Source organism: Girardinichthys multiradiatus, chromosome 17 (genome assembly GCF_021462225.1).
Source record: "Girardinichthys multiradiatus isolate DD_20200921_A chromosome 17, DD_fGirMul_XY1, whole genome shotgun sequence".
Classification (NCBI taxonomy): Eukaryota; Metazoa; Chordata; class Actinopteri; order Cyprinodontiformes; family Goodeidae; genus Girardinichthys; species Girardinichthys multiradiatus.
Genome location: NC_061809.1, coordinates 18,917,296 through 18,936,891, shown reverse-complemented (window position 1 = coordinate 18,936,891; position 19,596 = coordinate 18,917,296). Strand labels below are relative to the sequence as shown.

General features: G+C 36.8%; 1 protein-coding gene across 1 annotated transcript; it reads right to left on the bottom strand.

The window, feature by feature from the left end:
- Window positions 1–14,004: 14,004 nt before the first annotated feature.
- LOC124882769 (troponin I, slow skeletal muscle-like) lies at window positions 14,005–19,386 on the bottom strand. Its single transcript, XM_047389308.1, has 8 exons — window positions 19,306–19,386; window positions 18,814–18,845; window positions 18,676–18,717; window positions 18,230–18,271; window positions 16,956–17,087; window positions 16,775–16,864; window positions 15,978–16,160; window positions 14,005–15,849 (listed from the first exon to the last, which is right to left on the bottom strand). The coding sequence occupies exons 3-8, from the start codon at window positions 18,694–18,696 to the stop codon at window positions 15,748–15,750; spliced, it is 570 nt and encodes a 189-aa protein (XP_047245264.1). The 5' UTR covers window positions 18,697–18,717; window positions 18,814–18,845; window positions 19,306–19,386; the 3' UTR covers window positions 14,005–15,747.
- Window positions 19,387–19,596: the final 210 nt, after the last annotated feature.

Here is a 19,596-nt window from a genome sequence, read left to right as displayed (position 1 = left end):
AGACATGTGTTGTTTAAAAAGCATAACATAGTTAAATGCTGTTTTTCAGTCCTAAATTTCATAACATTTTTGGGATGCCAGCTGGAAAGGGTAAACCTGGCTAGGTACAGTTAAATTCAGGAGGTTCTGGTGCTGGAAGAAATATGTTGACCAAGGTGGCTGTGTGGCGATAAAAACACTTTGAGCCTCTGACTTGTTTAGTAAAGTTGTGGCAACACTAAAATGCAAGAGGCCATCTTAAGCTAAAGATCACAATGAGACTTTTGGGGCCATATGGAAAGGTTGTTATCAGATTCATCCAAATGGACAAAATTTATTCGGTTTCAACTGAACTTCTGTGATGAGTGAAACTGTTTGTTTGGTGCTGTTTGTGCTGCAGTAAATTTAGAAGTTTGTATGGTCCATCTTGTTGGACAAAGTTCCCATTCCCAAGGCTCGTCTTGATATAGTTTGCATGTTGAGTTTTCAGTTTACGACTTTTCACTTAGTGTACCCTTCACTGAATAATAGCGTGATTCTATGACATTTGCAGAAAGATTAAGAAATGCCAACAACTGAGCATGACCATAGTAGAAGACAGATAAAATTTCACAAAGGAAGAAACCTGTTTTTAGTGATGTCTGTCAAGTCGCTTTGTATAATAAAGCACTAAACACAGACTCACCTGTGAGTTTTCCAGACTAGTCCAGACAGCAACTCTACCACGTTGTTGTCTTATTCAACTTTCTACTTTTTTATAAGCACAATTAGATGAGCAAAGGTCTAGGATATCTCTGCATGTCTGCCCTTCAAACCTAACAAGTGTCTAATCAGCTTTTATATTTTATGAACCTGATTATCTTTAAATGTACCATGCCTTGGAAAAGCAATGCTTTTACTAAGAGCTAATGTTTGTTTGCAGTTCTGACAAAGTCAGTCATACCAGGTTTGCCTCTAGCAAAATATGATTTATACTGTTTGAGTTGTTCCTGTTTAGATTAGAGGTTTTTACTTCTATTTTCTCCTGACATTGCTTAAAGTTTTACCAGACTTTCTTGAAACAGCTAGGAGAGATTCTTAAGGTCCAACACTCTGTGAAATATTATGAAATATTAAAACCACAAGGGTGAGGGTGTGCCAGTGTGGGTGCAGCCTGGTCTCTCCTTCCATATGGCTTCTTTACACGCTCCATAAAGTGATAAATGGGATGCACACTGCTCAGAGCCAAGAAATGAGTTTCCTCAAGTAGGATTGTAGAAATGAAAATAGTCCAAAGGGTGACTTTGGTGCATGGCTGATATCTGCAAGATACGACCTTACTTTTTATGGAGCCTGCTGGAGAAGGTGCAGGTCACCCCTAACACCAATTATCCCAGAGGTGAGCGGGCCGTGAGGTGATTGCACATCCTTCATCGGAGCAGACACTGTTTCAACATGTGACAAGAATGATCAAGTTATCCCTGCATCGGTGGATGAAAAAGTTATTCGAAACACTTTTTATCATAGGCAAAATATTTCCTTCTTTGACAGGATAACTGATTTTTTTCTTCCAGTTTAAAACAAATGTTGCCTGAAAAACAAAAGTGGAAAAGTTTACAGGCAACATTGGAGTTTGACACCATCATCCACACCTCTTTTAACAGTTATAGGCTTACTCCCCAGGGTACCATTGCTACTCAGGTTGAAAGCACACCTGCTGAATCTCTTCTCATTATTCAGAAGCAACTGATGCACTGTCTAACAGAAACAAAGACTGCACTGTGTTATGAAATTTGGAGAAACAGAAATGTATCTTTCAAACATAGAAACAGAATGCAAAAACACAGAATACCCACAACCCCTGTGTTTGTTCCACCTGCCACAGTTATGGTAAATGGATTGAATTTAGAAAGCACTCAAATTGCTTTACACTGAAGCCACAATAACCCACACACCTACAAACATGCACATATTCCTACACTGGTACACAGATTAGTAGGCAACTGGGGGTCTAGTTCCTTGCCCATGGGGCACATTGACATGTGGCAGGGAGAAGCTGATATCAAACCCACAACTTGAATTGAAACACAAATGTTCTACCCAATAAGCCACAGTCAAAGTTCAAAACACTATTGTTAAAACAGCATCATGGAGACAAAGGAACAGAGCAGACAGGTCAGGGGAAATGTTGTAGAGAAGGAAAAAAATCAGGGTTAAGTTATAAACAATACCCCAAGCTTTGAATATCTCACAGAGCTTTGTTTAATCTATTATCCAAAAATGGAAATAGTATGGCAGAGCCGTCAACCTACCAATACATGGCCTTCCACCTAAACTAACAGGAAAAGCAAGAAAAGCATTAATGAGTAGCAGTTAAGAGCCCCTGGTAACTCTGGAGGACCTGCAGAGATCCAAAGCTCAGGTGGGAGAACTTGTCAATAGCACTTGCACTTCTCAAATCTGGCCCTTATGGAGGATGGCCCTTAAGTAGAAGGCTATTGTTTAAAGAAAACACTAAGATGAGATGAAGGTGTGGCCTTTTGTCCCACATGCAAACACTATGTGCATTGGAAAACTAACACTGGACATCACCCTAAACACACTATCCCCACTGGGAAGCATGGTGGTGGTGGTGTAATGCTTTTGGAATGATTTTCTTCAGGAAAAGGGAGGATACTTAGAGTTTATGAAATGATGGTTGGAGACAATTCTGGAAGAAACCCTAGCAGAGGTTGTGGGAGAGGTTTAGCGTCCAGCTGAAGAATGACCCTAAACAGAAAAAATGAAATAAAATACACCTAGGTATTTGGTTAACATGACAAAAATAGAGATATGAATCCTGTCAGTGTTAATTTCATGTCTGTTTTTGGAGCATTTCTCATCAAAATTGATCTATAGTTTATTACATACACATGACTTCAGTTAAGATATGACAGAGGATGAGTTTTAGGATAATTCAGCGTGAATAGTTGTTATCCATCATCATGTTGCCTGCAAACATAGATAAAATATTGTATGTCATTTTTATTTTTTGCCCTGTAATGTTGCAAACTCCTTAGAACATGGGGAGAAAAGGTAAATCCTAAATTAAAGAATGTGAGAGAATAATAAACATTTTGATAGAATGTTTAACATCAGTTAGAGAGTAATTATTTGCAATGCTGATTGTTATTTAAGAGAGTTTAGTTTTTAGCATTTGCATTTAAAAGAAGTAAGCCAGTGAGTCATTGATACTATAGGAATGATTTGAAAACACTTTAGATGATTTAGGCACACCGGAGCAAGGTTATTTAGTATTCACATGGCAACCAGTAGCTAGCTGTCTCAGTACAACGTGTAAAAGGCCTTTTAAGTTCTTACAGGCGGAACATCTTTGTATGGTGGTGTTTAGAAGGTGTCTTTGCAAGAAAAGCAATAGCTGTTTGGCAGATTTGCATTTTATAACACATTACGTGGAAGTGAAATGTACCACACTGTTATAGTTTGGTCATTTGAAACTCAAAGTTATTAGTTGGTTTTGTGCAGCCAGTTTATCTGCAATAAACAAACTATTAACTTTATTTTATTTTAATTGCCTTCAGAGGAGAACAACACTGGAAGGGAGGAGGAAAGAGAAGGAAAGATAAACAGAATATCAAAAACCTACCACCTCAGGATCACAGCATCATTTTATTTCTAGATACATTTTTAAAAGGGTTTTTACCTTAATCAGTGACCCTTAAATATGCTCCTCAGTTGTTCTGTGACAGGTTGTTGTTCACAAAAGTAAATTTCTTTCTCAAAGTATGTTTTAGAAAATATTTGAGTATTTTTGTGTTTCAGCATCTTTTTATCGACCATTCCTAATATGAGCACTTCAGAGAATCTTTCACGCCTTTTATAAAACCTTTGGAATTCTTTTAGTTGATTTCTGAATATTTTAGATGCCGTGTGAGGTCAGATCATCATTCCTATTTATGCCAATAAATGTGTTTTTATATATTTACTATATTTTTGTTTGAGGTGTGAATTTTAATTTGACAAATAGATAACCTTATAATATTTAACTTTGTCTGATATGCCTTTCATGTTTCTGTTTTCAAAAGTGTTAGGAAAATTTGCTCACATCATTGATAACTTAGAGTTTAAAATATTTGCGCACAACCTATTTGTTTGCAGTTATTTTTAACTTGTTACTCTCCCCAGAGCAGTATTCAGACAGTGTTTATACATGAAAAGTGATTCAATAAAAGCCCCTCATGAATATTGCTTTGGAGATTGCCTTGTTCTAGTCCACTTGTGTCCCTGCACAACATTTTACTAAAATAGTCATTGGACTTGTGCTTTCCAGTCTTCTTTACTCAGATTTCCTTAAATAACACTACAAACAAAAACAGTACCTTTAGAAGGCACTTATTTAGTGAATAGCAAAGTACATGTGTCTAGTTTGATCTAGTTTGACATCTGTTCTGTCAAGCCCCTGATCTTTTTTAGAGCAAACCAATAAGAAGGTGTTCTGGTCAGATGAGGCCTAAACTGAACTTGTTGTAACTGTTCCCACATTCAAAACAAACTGTGTGAAGCAGAAAAGCATGTCACCCTAAATACACCATTCCCACCATGAAACATGGTGCCATCGGCATCATGCTGTGGGGATCCTTCTTTTTAGGAGGGCCAGGCGAACTGGTCAGAGCTGATTTATAGAGCTAAAGGCAAGGGCAATCCTCACAGAAAACCCTAATAGGGGCTCCAAATCACTTGAGGATTCATGTGTTAGAATCGTCTGTTATGTCCAGAACCTGTGACATAATTTCAAAGTTGGTGTTTAAAGACGCTAACCATCCAATTGTTCAAAGTTTGAGCTATCTTGTATGGAGGAATTGGCAGAAACCTCTATTTCTAGATGTGCAAAGTTGGTAGACTTACTTGCAAGTGTGAGTGCAACAAAGAGTGGTTATATAAAGTCTTTACTCAAATACACAATACACAATCTCAAATTTCCATGTGCACAAAATAAAATAAAATATAGAAAATGTTATAACTATTTGTTTCTTTCTTTCCACTTTGCAGTAATGTACTTCTCTCTCCTGCTCAATCGCATAACAATCTAATAAAATAGATTGTAGTCTTTTGTTGTAATGTGACAAAATGTTCAAGGGTACAAATATTTCTGCAAGGTGCCCTAATCACAGTATTTGGGTTTAGGATAAAGAGACAGATCCACATCTCAGAGCTTCACTGGTCAAGGGCTAAATAAAGCTGGAAAGTCCTGCGGACTGTTTCTATAAAGTGCACAGCAGAGACAATTCAGGTAAGATTCATTATTCTTTATTGATTCTCTATAATATCTCAAAGCCAAGGAGAAGATGAAGATAAAAGAGAAGAAGATGGGTCACAGAGGCAGAGAGACTTGAGCACTAAAAAAGGAGCTGGCTTTAAAGTCCATATTTTGCACATTCTGTAATCAGCAGTTTCTGTCAGTGTCAGCGTAGACTGAAGTCGATGAAATGTTGAATGGATTATTATAAAAAAAACAAGATGAACCTTTGAGGAGTACAAAAGAAGCTCTCAGGATGTTTTTCTGTTCAGGCAAAAGCAACTAAAAGCTAGACAAACTTGTTCCTCCATGGAGGCAATTTTCAAACATCCTATATAGTACCAGAACTATTAATAATTTGAAACAGACAGCTCACAGTTGCTCCAGGGAGACCCGAGGCAACAATAGATTTCCCCTCTGTCTTGTCTCCAGGGTTAGGATTCCACTTGCAAATGTTAGTGTCGTTCCTCTTAAATCATTGGTTTAAGACTGTGTAAAAGACTACATTTTATAAAATAAAACTGAAGTAAAATTAGATTTATTTTTGTTCTCCTATTAAATCTTCTGTTTGAGTAAACAAAGGAGGGTCCTCATAATGGCTCCTGGCTGGTTGACCCCTGGCCAGCTTCAATATCCAAAACCAATAGCCATCCACCTCCTTCTCCCTGAGGGAGATCCATTATGAGAAGAGAGAAAGGCAATGGGCGCTATGGTGGATTAAGTTAACTTATTAGGGCAGACAGTAACAAAAGTGTGGACTATGCAGGGATGAATACAATTATTGATTTTTGCAATGAGATAAAATGTACTATACCCAAAGTTCTTAAATAAAATATCTTTAACATCATTAACAAACGAACCTATATTTGTTTATGAAAGCAAGGCAGAAAAACACAAAAAACTTTTAAATGTTTATGTATGCCACATGCTACAGGTAAAAATGTTTTTGCAGTACTTTTTATGATTCAGAAAGAACAAGGCAGAAACACATCACAGGTGAGGAAGATGAGGCCTTGCCTGCTGTGAACCACTGCTGAACGTGATGAAACAGCAATGAAATAGCTTTAAAGGAGATGCAAGCTCAAAGTACTCTAAAGGAATATGATTTCTGTCTGTTTATTGGTTTATGATTGCAGTTTTTATGTAGCAATAATGCCACATTACCTAAATTATTTGTTGCATTGACACCTATCCATTTGAAGTCTGAGTTTTCTAGTTACATTCAAGTTCTCTCTTAAAAAAAAAAAAAACAATGAATTAATTACACCTTGGTTGATGTGCATTTATGACATACTTTTAGGTGTTGTACTTTCTTAAAGCCACATGAATTTTAAAGATGACTACATGACAACAAATTCAGTTTTTAAACGACAACTCATTTATTAAGGGAAAACACAATCTGGCACTATGTAAAAAGAGTAATTATCCCTTATCCTAATAACTAATTATTCCACCCTTGGCAGCAAGAACTGCTTTTAAATTTGCAATAACTGGCAATGATTTTTTTCTTCCCTGTGGAGGAATTGTGTTCTGCTCTTGTTTGAAGAATAGTTTTATTTCAGCCACGTTGGAGGGTTTTCCAGCATGAACAGCTTGTTTAAGCTCATCTCACAGCATCGCAATTATATTTAAGTCCAGACAATGACTAACCTACTTCAAAACCTTTCCAGTGGGAATCTTGCTGGTCTGCTTTGCATCATTGTTCTGCTGTATAACTCATATGTTCCTGTGCCTAAGGTCACAAACTGATGACTGGACATTATCGTTTAGGATTTTGTGGTAGAGAGAATAATAAATTATTTTATCAATTACACCAAATCCTAAAGCAAGAAAGCAGATCCATCATCTTTCACCGTATGATGTTCATTGGAAGTGTAGTTTTATGCCAGGAGTAATGTGACCCATCTTCCAAAAAGTCCCACATTTGCCTTATCAATCTACTAAATATATTTATCAAAAGTCTTCATTAAGATGTTGTCTGGGAAATATGAGAGGGGCTTTGTGTTTATTTTATTAATTTTTTTGATCAGCAGTGGTTTTAGCCTCAAAACATTCCCAAAGATGCCATTTTGCCCAGTGTTTTGTTGAATCATGAACATTTACCCAGGCAAGTGAGGGGAAGGTTGGTGGCGTAGCTTTTGTTTTTCGTCAGTGAATGAAATCATCATTTGAAAACTGAATTTTATATTTATCTGGGTTATCTGAGTAAATATAAAATAGAACTGATAGAATTTGTTAAATGACCTGAAAATTTTAGGTATAACAAAAACAAAAGAAATCAGTAAGGGATAAATACTAATATAACTTATCTTATAATATTCGTGCACCATATGTTGTTTCAATTAGATGATTGGGCAGAACAAAAACAAAGCATTCTTACAGGGAAAAAACTGAAAGAGGGGGTAATCTTTGTATGGTTTGTACATACTGCCAGGAAATGCAGTTCAAATGTAAGAGCATGTAACTTTAGCTTCCAAGGTCATATCTCTTAGGGGAGGCACTAAGTTTACACATATCATAGGGCAATTTGACAATGATTAATGCTAGTTTCAGAGTCTGATCAAGAGTTAGCTATAGAGAGAGTCTAATTAGTTAAATGTGTCTGGCCCAGTAGGGAACCTGCACCTTTACTACAAATTAGTCACATTTACTAACAAATTTTACTGATTCACACAAATTATATATATCTTTTTCATCTGATTTTTCATCATTTCTCTCCGCTGCCTTTTTATGTTTACAGAAATTATTCCTGGAGCAAAATCCAATTAACACTTCTCGACTGGGGAGAGAATTTTGCATTGAGTGTATCAGAGATTGTGTTTTTTTTTTGTTTTTTTTTGTCTGTTAAAGCCATTAAATCCAATGTTCTAATGCTATTAATAAAGTTTTAAAGCATCTTTTCTGTGTCATTACCCGCAAATGTAGACTATCACTTAGAAGAGGAATAGGATGTGCCAGAAGCTTCTTACTTGTCACACAACAGCTACAGGATGTAAACGCAGTGTTGTGAGAGGGAGCAGCAGGAGTCTATGGGTCATATATAATATCAAATGTACATATCCAACTTTGCGATGGATTTTCTGTTAGGTGGTCTGTTTCAGCTGAGTAGCATCCTGCTGCTCCCAAGCCCCACCACCCACCTTGGGCTCAGAGACCCTCTCCTCCCCTCTGACAAGTGGAAGACATGCTCACGGCGTAGAAATGAGCTCATCACTCCATAACATTTTAGCACCATGGACAAGGAGTGATGAGGTCAGTGCCTAGATGCTTAACTCAAGCTTATACTAGCTTTTTGGATTCAGCCTCCACATTGACGTTGATGTTTTGAAATTAGTAATGAGAAACTGACTAATTAGTACCAGCTAACAATACATAACTGAGCTGTAGTTTAGCTCGTATTAGCAACAGATCACCATAAATCAAAGCAGTCTAGACGTGGATGAACTTACCAGAAATTACAGTTTATTACATTGCAAAGACCCTACAATGGACTGGCGACCTGTCCAGGGTGTACCCCACCTCCCACTCACAGACTGCTGGAGATAGGCAACAGCTTTCCCGCGACCCACTGTAGAAGAAGCGGTGGAAAATGACTGACTGACTGACTGACTGACTGATATTGCAAAGACACAAAATGACCCCAATTTCATTGGCATGACTGAATGTGAAGGCTTAATGAAACACAAAAAAACATGGATCTCACAGTCAGTTGGCTGTTTATATAACCAGCGGACCACCTTCTGTGTTACCAGGTCTCTCAGCTAATAAATACACCAATCATGCTGCGTGTTGGAAGATTAATGACATCAATCAGACTCCCTCATCAGGTCCCACACATACAGGCTGTAAATACTGTAATCCTCTTCAATGCTGTCTCAGCAGACAAAATATTATTTTTCTTCTCCATCAGGTTGGTCACAGCAAACTAATCTGGCACTTCCAACAGGCACAGCAGTAATTATTCTATGTAAGGTCATAATAAGCCTGACAAGTTGGTGAAAGTTGTTTAGGTTTTCCTGTTATGAAACATGACCAAAAAAAAGTTTCTATTGACCTTATTTAGGTTTGAGCATACAGAGAGAGAGAAAGAAAGAGAGATGTTTGACCATCTCTCTGTTCACACTGTCTTAAACGTCCACAGTCCAGGGTCCTTTTTTATGCTTTCTTTTCTTAAGTTTACTCTACAGATTTTTAAGATTTAGGTCTGAGGGCTGAGATGCTGGTGGAGCATTGTTTTTATTGTTGTTGTTGTTTCCAGGGAATCATTTATATGGCGATTTAACTATGTGATTTGATTCATTATACTAAAAGACCTAATGAAAACCCCTTTTTGACAAAGTTATTTAAAATACCAAGCTCATAATGCCATGTACTCTCACAAATGTCACAGGGCTTTTGGATAAGAAAAAGGGCTCATAGCCCCATAGGAAAAACTTAACAGTGGCCATGAGGTTGTTTTCCACGGATTTATTCTTTGTTTACTGTCAAAAGCTTTTAGAAGAAACCTGTATAATGTGAGCTACAACAACATTTTCACTTTGATATTAAAAACGTCTTTTTGAATTGAAGTGAATTTTAAACAACTGCAAGTATTGGCAATCAAAACATTATGTCTTATTCTCATCTGATAAGATTACATGGTTTGAATAAATCAGAGTAGCATTTAGCACACTTAACACATTTATGATTATGTAAGTTCCTTTGCCTCCTTCTTTTTTTCCTTCCTGCTGTGTGTAGTAACAGGATAAACATGAGGACTTGTAAGTTCTGGTAAACATTTTTGTTGCCTTGATTGTAGACATGGCCAGGTTTGGGTAAGTGCTACCATGTCTAAAGAAAATGGGAATCTGTGCAGGTCATATTTACACCCCATGAAAAAAGAAAGTCATTGATTACCAACTAGAAGTTTGTGGAAACTCTAATCAGCTTTAAAAAATAAAGTAGCCTATAAATAAAAAGAAAACTTGTCAGTTTCATGCAATAGTAAAGATATTGTTCTTAGCATCAATGATTGTGCGCCTGTGAATGTGTTAAAAACAGTGTTTTACCCTGACCAAAATAAGTTTATTCAAATTTTCTTAAAAATTTGTAATGTGAGCCTGTGGTTTGAAAGAATAACTTAATTTAAGGCTGTTTGGACAAGTTTACTACGGAGGCAGCTGTATTCCAATGATAAACTGTAGTTGCATGCTTTAATGTATTCTTGCGGCTGTCTGCTCCCACCAAGTGGCAGTTTAACCAAATTTCATTGTGATCAGTTTGTAGCGTCACATGATCTCTGCCTGATGCCAGGTTTGGCAAATTAATCAATAATGAATGAGCTTGCAACTTCTAAATGTTCTATTAATGGATTTAGTGTCAAGACCTTTACACAGCACAGCCTCCATCATGAGGTGTCGACATAAATGCACTTTGGATATCATATCTGGAACACTTGGGCTTGGTAAACGTGCCCACATTTGTGTCTATTTTCAGGCAGCGACTGTATATTGAGACCCAGGTTGCTTTTTAACTATTAGCTTGCAGTGTTGCAACTAATGGAAAATGACCATGGCTCTCAGTAACTTCAATCAATGACAAAAAGCTGAGGAAAGCAGGTCCACAATCCCTCTAATAGGCATCACCAGAAAATTCTGTCAACTACACAGTATCTTTTTTAAAGTTTGCAGCTTTTTTTTATTTTTCCGCAAGTGTCTCCTTGTTAGCATTTCTGAAATCATTCTAACACCGTATCGGATGTGAGCATCAACACATTTACAAGCCACTTTACATGCAACTTTTAGATTGTTAGGAAACCTTTTAAATTATGTTTTCTATAATTTCGATGGTATTTACTCTTAAGCACTGTCCACACAATTTTGTGAGAGATCTTGCAAAACATAACTGCCTTTTATGCAGTGAGTACATCACCCATGGTTTGATTACTGTAATTTGCAATTCTTGCTTGAGATACTTCTGTGCATGCAACAAAATGCAGCCAGTACCTGTATTTGTATTCATTTCATTACATCTTTATGATGCAAAATGGAAAGTTACAATGTAGCAAAACACCTTTTGTATGTCATAGATAGTCCCTAAAAATCAACTGAGAAATATGGAAATTCTTTCTGTATGTGCAAAGACATTTGCTGTTGTGGTACGACATTCTGGACTTTGTTGTGGTCTTGTATTTTCGATTTTTCATTTAGTTTGGGTTTTTGTCTAGTTCCTTTAGTGGTTGCTTTCCTATTACTTGTTATAGTTTTCTTATGATTATGATTATTATTATAGTTGTTGTTGTTCTAGTTCCCTTGTCTTCCCTGTATTCTCTAGTTTAGTTTTCTCATTTAGTATCTCTGTGTTTATTTATGGTTCGGTATTTTGCACTCTTCTAGTTTACTAGTTTATTTTCTCTGTTCCTCCTCGTCTTGGTTCCCCTTCCGTGGTTTATTCTATTCTGGGTTACTTCCCTTTATTCTTTCTAGCATAGTTCCATATGTTTAGTTTCTATAGTTCTGGTTCTCCCTCCGGATGGGTTAGCTTTAGTTATAGTTTACTTTTATTCAAGTTCTCTGTCTACTTTCGAGTTAATTCGGTCAGTGTGGATTTCGGTTTGTTTACTTTTGTAATCAGGGTCTCTTTATGGGTCCTTTGTTTTTTTGTAGGTTGCCAGGTCTTGGGTTGTTGTTCTTCTGTTTCCCTCCGGTTTCCCAGTTTCCTTTAGTTCATGATTATTCTAGTTTTCTTATGCTTCATTTGGTTATTTATCTTTGTCTATAGGTTTTTAGGTCTGTGTCTCTTTATTGTTCATTAGTCCCTTCGCCATGTTTTAGTCTATGTATTAGTTCCACCTGTTCCTCCAGCCTCCTTGTCACACCGGTTCTTAGTTCCTTTGATTATCTGCCTTTCTCTCCCTCGGTATAATAGTTGGTCTGTGTTCTTAGTTCCTCGCTGGTGCCTTCCGTTCACTACCCTCGCCTAAGTACGGTGTCTACTATGTTCCTGCAGAGTTTGGATTTTCGTCTTGTGTTTGTACCTGCACTGTTTTTGCTATCTTTTGGATTATTCTTTGAATAAAGAAGAAGACTTCTTTAAACATGCAGCTGCCAAGCTCTTGTCTGCGCTTTGGTCAATCTAAACCTCAGAACGCGACATTTGCACAATCTTTATAAAATTCCGACTAGTTAAATTCAGTATTTTAGTTTTGTTTAAAGAGACAGATCAACATCCTAGATTTTCACTGTGCAGAAGCAAACTGTGAGTTGGAAATAACTACAGACTGTATTATAGACTGCACAACAAAGGAACTATGGGTAAGATAAATTTGTCCTCATTAATTTCTACTAATGTCGCAAAGCCTAGGAGACGACAAAGATAAAAGAGGATAGGTTACAGAGGCATTTTTACAAGTCTAACTTTCGTACTGACAAAGGAGATGGTTTTTAAAGTTCATATTTTGCACATTCTCTTTTGTCAGCAGTTTCTCTCAGTGCCGGCATAGACTGAGGTTTGTGGAAGGTTCAGCAGCTTATTTTAAAAACCACAAAGCGTATGATTCCACTCACAAATATTAGCATCTTTCCCCAGATATACCGGTGTCAAAGTAAGTCCACATGTAATAGAATAAAACTAAAGCAAAAAGTATGTGAGCTAAACAAAGAAGGCTCTTATAACTGCTGCATCTTGTTCACCCCTGGCCAGCTTCAGGTTTCAAAACCAATACCCATCAGCCTCTTCTTCCCCGAGGGAGATCAATAATGAGGAGAGAAAATGTAATGGACAACCATGGTAGATTAAATTAACCCCCCCGTCACACTATTCCATATCTACCTTGCGTTTGCTTTCACCATAGCATAAATAATTTGATCATCTGTTAACCCAGGATGACACAGAGCATTTTGGACATGTTGTAAAACTCCACTGCATGACTACTGCAGCTCTCATACACCATATATACCACAGATGAGTGCCACTACCACTGTTTTTACAAAGCTGCTGCTCAGATATTCCAGCATTGACCAAATCACATCCCTCAATCTACTCAACTCAACTTGGACATGCTTGAAATTGAAAGTGAAACTGATGGCATAACCTTCTTTCTGGCTGATTCAGAAAAAAAATTATCTGACCACTTGGAGGCACTCATAGAACATAAAAATTTAACTCCCAGATGGTCAGTGTACACCTAAATATACTTTGAAAAGGTGACATCAGAAGACTGCAACGTACCTCGTCCTGATGCAAGTGAACAATGCAAAAACACATTCTTGATTCAACTATGCACATACTGCTAAAACTGGGACTTAAAACAAACTGTTTCTTTACCCACTTTCAGACCTGCATAAAAGCTTTTTTAAATGCAATAGCATACATGACAGGACAGGAAACCATGTGAATAATCTTAAATTATTACTGGTGACAGGATGAAAAGTATGGACAATGTAGGGTGAAAACAAAATTATGAATTATTGTATTTTTTATGAGATCTAAAGTACTAAACACATAAGTAATTACTATGAACACTATGGGATATATTCAATGTGAAGCCATAAACTAATTGAAACTCATACTGATTTGAAAAGCAATTAACTTTTATCTTCTCTAAACAACTAATGCTGAACAACTCAAGGCTATTTAAAGGCTTATCAATATCACATGTTAGGTGGGGAAGATTAAGCCTCACCTGCTGTGAGGCATTGCTAAAGGTGATGAAACAGCCATGAAACTAATTCAAAGGCAATGTGAACCCAAAGACACAAACTACCCAGAAATAATCTTTCATTTTAGTTTGTTTAATGCTTCATAACCAAAAATAAGTATTGATAATTGTCTCTTGGAAGTCTGAACTGTCCATCCACACTCAAGTTTCTAAATTTCCTCTATCAAACAAGAATACGTCTGATTTTCTCTTCAGTGGGCAGATAAAACAAGAAATACATTGTTTGACCACAATAATTTAGTCTTCATTTTTAAAAAAGGAGACGCAGTCAACCCCAAGAACACTATCCCAACAGTCTAGCATGGTTGTACTGCATAATGCTTAAGGTTGCTTTTCAGCCAGAGGGACAGCAAACCTAACAAAACTAAATGGGATCATGAAAAAAGGGGACTACATCAAGACAGCCAATGACAACATCAGGCAGTCTGCAGAAAAAGTGGATGTTGGACAACGATGGACATTTTAACATGAGAATGAGTTCAAACATTTACATTTAGTGCTGAAAAACTGGTTTGCCGACAAAATTGTAAACATTTTTGGAGAGGCCAGACCAGATTCCAGACTTGAATCTGTGGAGGGATTTCCATCCTCAAAAACGTTGAGCACATTAAAAAAGATGAATGGTCAAGGATGCCAGTGGAGATATGCAAAAAGCAATTATGTATTATGCAGTATTATTTGGTAAAGGATTTCCTGTTGATTATTGAGAAGGGTATGGCTTGTTTATATTTGATTCAAATATAAATGTATCATTTCTAATCGTAAAACATTTGCTTTGCTGTACTTACTGTATTTACAAAAATATTACTGTACTGCAACCCACAATTATTGGACAACATCAATGTCAAATTGTAGACCTTAATATTCTTGCAAGTCATTGGAGATATGTATCCACCAGGACTGCCACCTAAAGACAAACAGGTATTGTTTGCACTGCCGAATATGTGGGGCGATAAAGGGACTGAAAATATATGCACACCACACTTTTTTTTAGATTTTTATTTGCAAAAACCTTTGATAACCATGTTACTTTTTTTTCCACTTCACAATTATGCTCTTGTTGTTGTTGGTCTATCATAAAAAAAAATCCCAATTAAATATATCAAGGTTTGTATTTACTACGTGACACAATGTGCAAATGTTCAAGGAGTATTAATAATTTTGCTAGTGACTTTATGCCAGATAAAACATTTTCAGCTGCTTAAACACAGACTGCTTCACATCTCACCCACAAAAGCATGCAGCACAACATTTGAGGTTACCTTTGCCAGGAACATGAGGCTATTGTTGGTGTTACTGTCATACTTCAAATGACACTCCTGGGTATAAATGTCACTTAATCCCATAACACAGGAAGCACAGGAATGCCAGCAAAGCTTAAGGTAACAATGATACATTTTTTTTCACATCAAGTCAAAATTTCTCTTATCCCTCCCAAACCAAAATTCATGAACCCTGAAAGGATTTTTAAACGTTATTTTGTTTGCGAAGTTAACTATGACAAACATAGATGCCATGTCTCTGAAGTCTATTTAAGCTTGATGCATCTAAGGAACACCTGTCTTTAGCCCTCCTTATTTATTTCTTGTTTTATTTCATCATCTCTCCTTTGTTTCCCATTGCTTGCCAAGTATCATAACAAAAATAAAAAGAAATACTGGATCTCTACCCATGTTAGAATACTCATGCTTTGAGGGATTGTATTGAAAAAAAACTGAAAATGCCGGTTAGTCTTTAGGGAAGTACAACATATTGTTTCTGCTTTTAGGTGACTGTCCTGATTGGCTGAAGCATCTCACTGCACTCCACCGCCGGTATCGAACATCTTCTTGCGGCCCTCCATGCCCGACATGGCTTCCACATTCTTACGCCAGTCACCCACTTCGGTGGTAAGCACCTGAGAAAGAGCATAAACACTTTAAAAAGGAGGAAATATTGAGACTTTTTTGAGAAACATTGAGGCACAATTTCCTGGTCTAAAGGAAATAGAGATGCAAACACTAAATAATCAGTTCATTTTTGTACCTTGTCCTGCTTGACATCCTCCTTTTTCACAGATTTAAGATTGGCTCTGAGATCCATTGAGCCCTTATGTTTGGAGCCCAGCAGTGCTCTCATCATCTCATCTGCTGAGACCCTCACCTTCCTAAGGGCAGGTTTTTTAAACTTGCCTCCAAGATCTTGGACTTTCAGCTTCAGTTCGTGGATCTACAGCAAGGTGTGACAAAATATGTGACTATTCTGCAATTTTAACACATATTAATTCCAGATGGGATTTTACCAATATCTTTAGTAAAGTATTTGCAGAGATTTATTTCTTTTAAAATCTAGAGAAACATTTTCGCTCTATTTCTAAAAACAATATAACGTCTAGAGCTCAAAACCTATATGAATCTTGGAAGAAAGATCATTTGTACCATTTTCCAGTATTAGAATAAATACGGAAGGGAAAAAAACACTATTTCTTAAGTAGAACAAGGCCAAGTCCTTTCCATATTTATGAAAAATGGAGAAAACATTAAAAACCTTAAATGAATCTTTTAATACAAATAAGATAAAAAATAAATAAATAACTCCATATCATTTCCCGCCAAATTACATAAAAAATATTGCATTATTTTTGTCATTTTGTTGGGGAAATATTCTGTGGGATTTTTGGCAAAAGGTTTTAAGGACTAGTGTGAAAGCACCCAATGACCCACAGGGTTGCAAACCCCTGTTTTAGATTACTGGAAAGTTAAAGAAAACCTAATAGAAATATGGTGTTTAGTCTCAGATTTTGCAAGTATATGTATATATAAGTATAAGTATAAGTAACTTACATCTTTGTTGTGTTTGCTGACTTTATGTTCACAGTCATACCTCTCTTCATCCACAATGTCAATTTTTTCATGAAGCTGTTTGCACAGTTTCTAAAAGGGATGATTTAACATAAAGGGTTAAATAAGTAAATCATTTTTGTGCATTTAAAAATATAGTTAATGTGTCATAAATGCTTCTTACCTGGAGCTCATCTAGTGACAAACCAGACAGCTGCAGAGCAGGTACCTTTTCCTTCAGGTAGCGTCCTTTCTCTTCTTCCCGATCCTGTGTCTCCTTCTCCAGATCCTCACACGCTCTTTGGAGGAGCAGCATCTGATCGGAAACAAGAGTTGACAATCAGCAGAAGGTCCGGTCATGGAAAGTCCACACCTGATACAGTGGACTGCAATAACATTCCTTCCCCTTGAACTTTTCTTATATTTTGTCTTTTTATAACCATAAAATTCAGTGGGATTTCGTTGGATTTTATGTGAAAGACAAACACAAAGTAGTGTCTAGGTTTGAAGTGGAAGGGTACATGATTTTCAACAGTTTTTTAAAAAAATGAATCTGAAAGTCTGGCATATGCAGTCATCCCCCTTCACTCTGGTACCCCCCAAAGCACAAATAATAACCTCCAAAAGTGGCCTAATTAGTAAACAGAGTCAAGCAATATGTAATTTAATCTCAGCCTGAATCCATTTGTTCTGTGAAGGCCTCAGAGGTTTGTTAGAGAACATCACTGAACAAAGCATCATATAGAGCAATGCACACAGCAGACAGCTCAGGGATGAGGATTTGTGGAATTAAATGCAGTGTTAGGGTGTAAAACCATATCCCAAGCTTTCCAACTGGAGCACTGCTCATTTGGAGCACTCATTGACTTGGACAGAGGTCCGCCTTCCAGCAGGAATGGGACATTAAACATACAGCAAAGGTTAGAATGGAATGATTTTAATTAAAGCATATTCATTGTTGATATGGACCAGTCAAAGTTCAAATCTAAATCTAAAATCTGCAGCAGGCCTTAAAAATAGCTGTTTGACTGACTTTGACTTACAAAAAAGAATGGGGCATAAAATGTGCTGTCTAAAGATGTGCACAGCTATAGACTAATTGCAGTGAAAGTTGGTCCTATAAAGTATTGACTTAGAGGGGTGAATAATAAAAATACACCACATGCTCAGGCTTTTATTTGCAAAAACGTCTGCAAAATCTGTATGTTTTTCCTTCCACTTTAAGAGTTTGTAGTAACTATCTATCAAATGAAATGTACATAAAATACATTGAACAGTGTGGTTGTAACAGAAAAATCAAACAACATTTTTAAATCGAATACTTTTCCAATGTACTGAATAGTGTTATTGGTTCATCAAAAGAGCAGGAAAGCTATATCTAAATGTGCTAAACAAATGTTTGGGCTGATGGGCTGTAGGACTCAGGGAACTATAAAACATGTCATAATTGAAACTCACTTTAAGGGAGAGCTTGCGGGAAGCCGAAATCTTCGACTTCGGCTGTGGGGAATGAAATTTGTTAATGTAGTTGTACAACAAATATTGAGCAAATACAATTTTCATGTTTCTGCTAAATCTTTAACTTTCAACATTTTTCAAATAAAAAACAATTTTAATTGCATTTTTACTACACTTATCACTCCTAATCTTTGTGTTTATGTGACCAAGAAACTTGTCTACTGCTCCAAGTACAGCAATACGTATGGAAGCTCAGCACCACTCCCTGCAGCCACATGTGTAAAGATAACACTTTATTATTAGGATGAAGTCAAGCGGAAAGCTCTCAAGGATGTCGATAGCAATTCTGACAGATAACCGCTGCCACATCTTTGCCATGTTTCTAAGGACAATGTGTCCTCTGTCCATGCAGGGAGGATTAACACAGTGGAACATAGCTGGCTCACCTTATCCCCTTTGGGATTCATTGCTGCGTCTCTGTGAAGATCCTGAAACAGGAACATATCAGACCACTCATTTAAAGGTAAGCAGTTTGGTTTGTATGAGCATGATAAAAATTTGAGCAGAAGTAAAGATTGTATTACCTCAGTTAACCTATAATTACAAAATCAAACACCTGCAAGGGTAAAATGTGCAAATTAATTAAATTTCAGAGTAATCTGGAGCATGTCATCAATTAAAAACATTATTTAAACCAATAGCAGATTGTGTGTTTCCACTACATTGTCAGAAGGATTGAAGCAAGTGAACAAGAAAAATAGTTGTCTACTTTGTTTAGCTTCATCAAAGTTTTGAATCCAGCATAACAGATTACCCACACCATCTAAGCTAAAACAAAATTGATTTTCGATGTACAGTCTTCTCAGCAGATTGAAAATGAGAAATGTATGCAAACAAAAGTGTGACAACAGCAAGCCTGCTGAACTGTCACCTCACAAGGCAAGTAATTAATAATACAGAGCTCTAGATTTACTATCCAAAGTAGTCCAAAGACAGTTTACCTTAATAAAAACACCAAAAACTAGAGATTCATTGAGAGTACCGAATACTTTAAACAAACTCCAAAGCAAGTTTACCTTTGAACGTATGTCTGCTGATCTGTTGAGTCAAACAGCAGCTGCTCCAGACAATGGAAAGCTTTTTATACAAGTGGGGTGGCGAGTGGACAGTAAATATAACGTCTGTTCTGAAGAATGTGCTGGCACAAGACCAAGAAGAGAATATCACCTCCCTAACACTGTAATAACTCCACATAGGGGTGAATAATCTATCATAAGCACGACCGTAATGGTACTGTCTCTTTCCTGTGGTGTATAATGTTTTAAGTATTCTCTCTGAAAGTGAATAACCACATTAGCACATTTCTT

Coding starts and splice junctions, on each gene's coding strand:
- LOC124882769 (XM_047389308.1), bottom strand. CDS start 18,696: ATGAATCCCAAAGGGGATAAG. Junction 17,088..18,229: donor CCCGCAAGCTCTCCCTTAAA/GTGAGTTTCAAT, acceptor GTTTCCGATCAG/ATGCTGCTCCTCCAAAGAGC. Junction 16,161..16,774: donor TCAGCAAACACAACAAAGAT/GTAAGTTACTTA, acceptor ACCTTGCTGTAG/ATCCACGAACTGAAGCTGAA.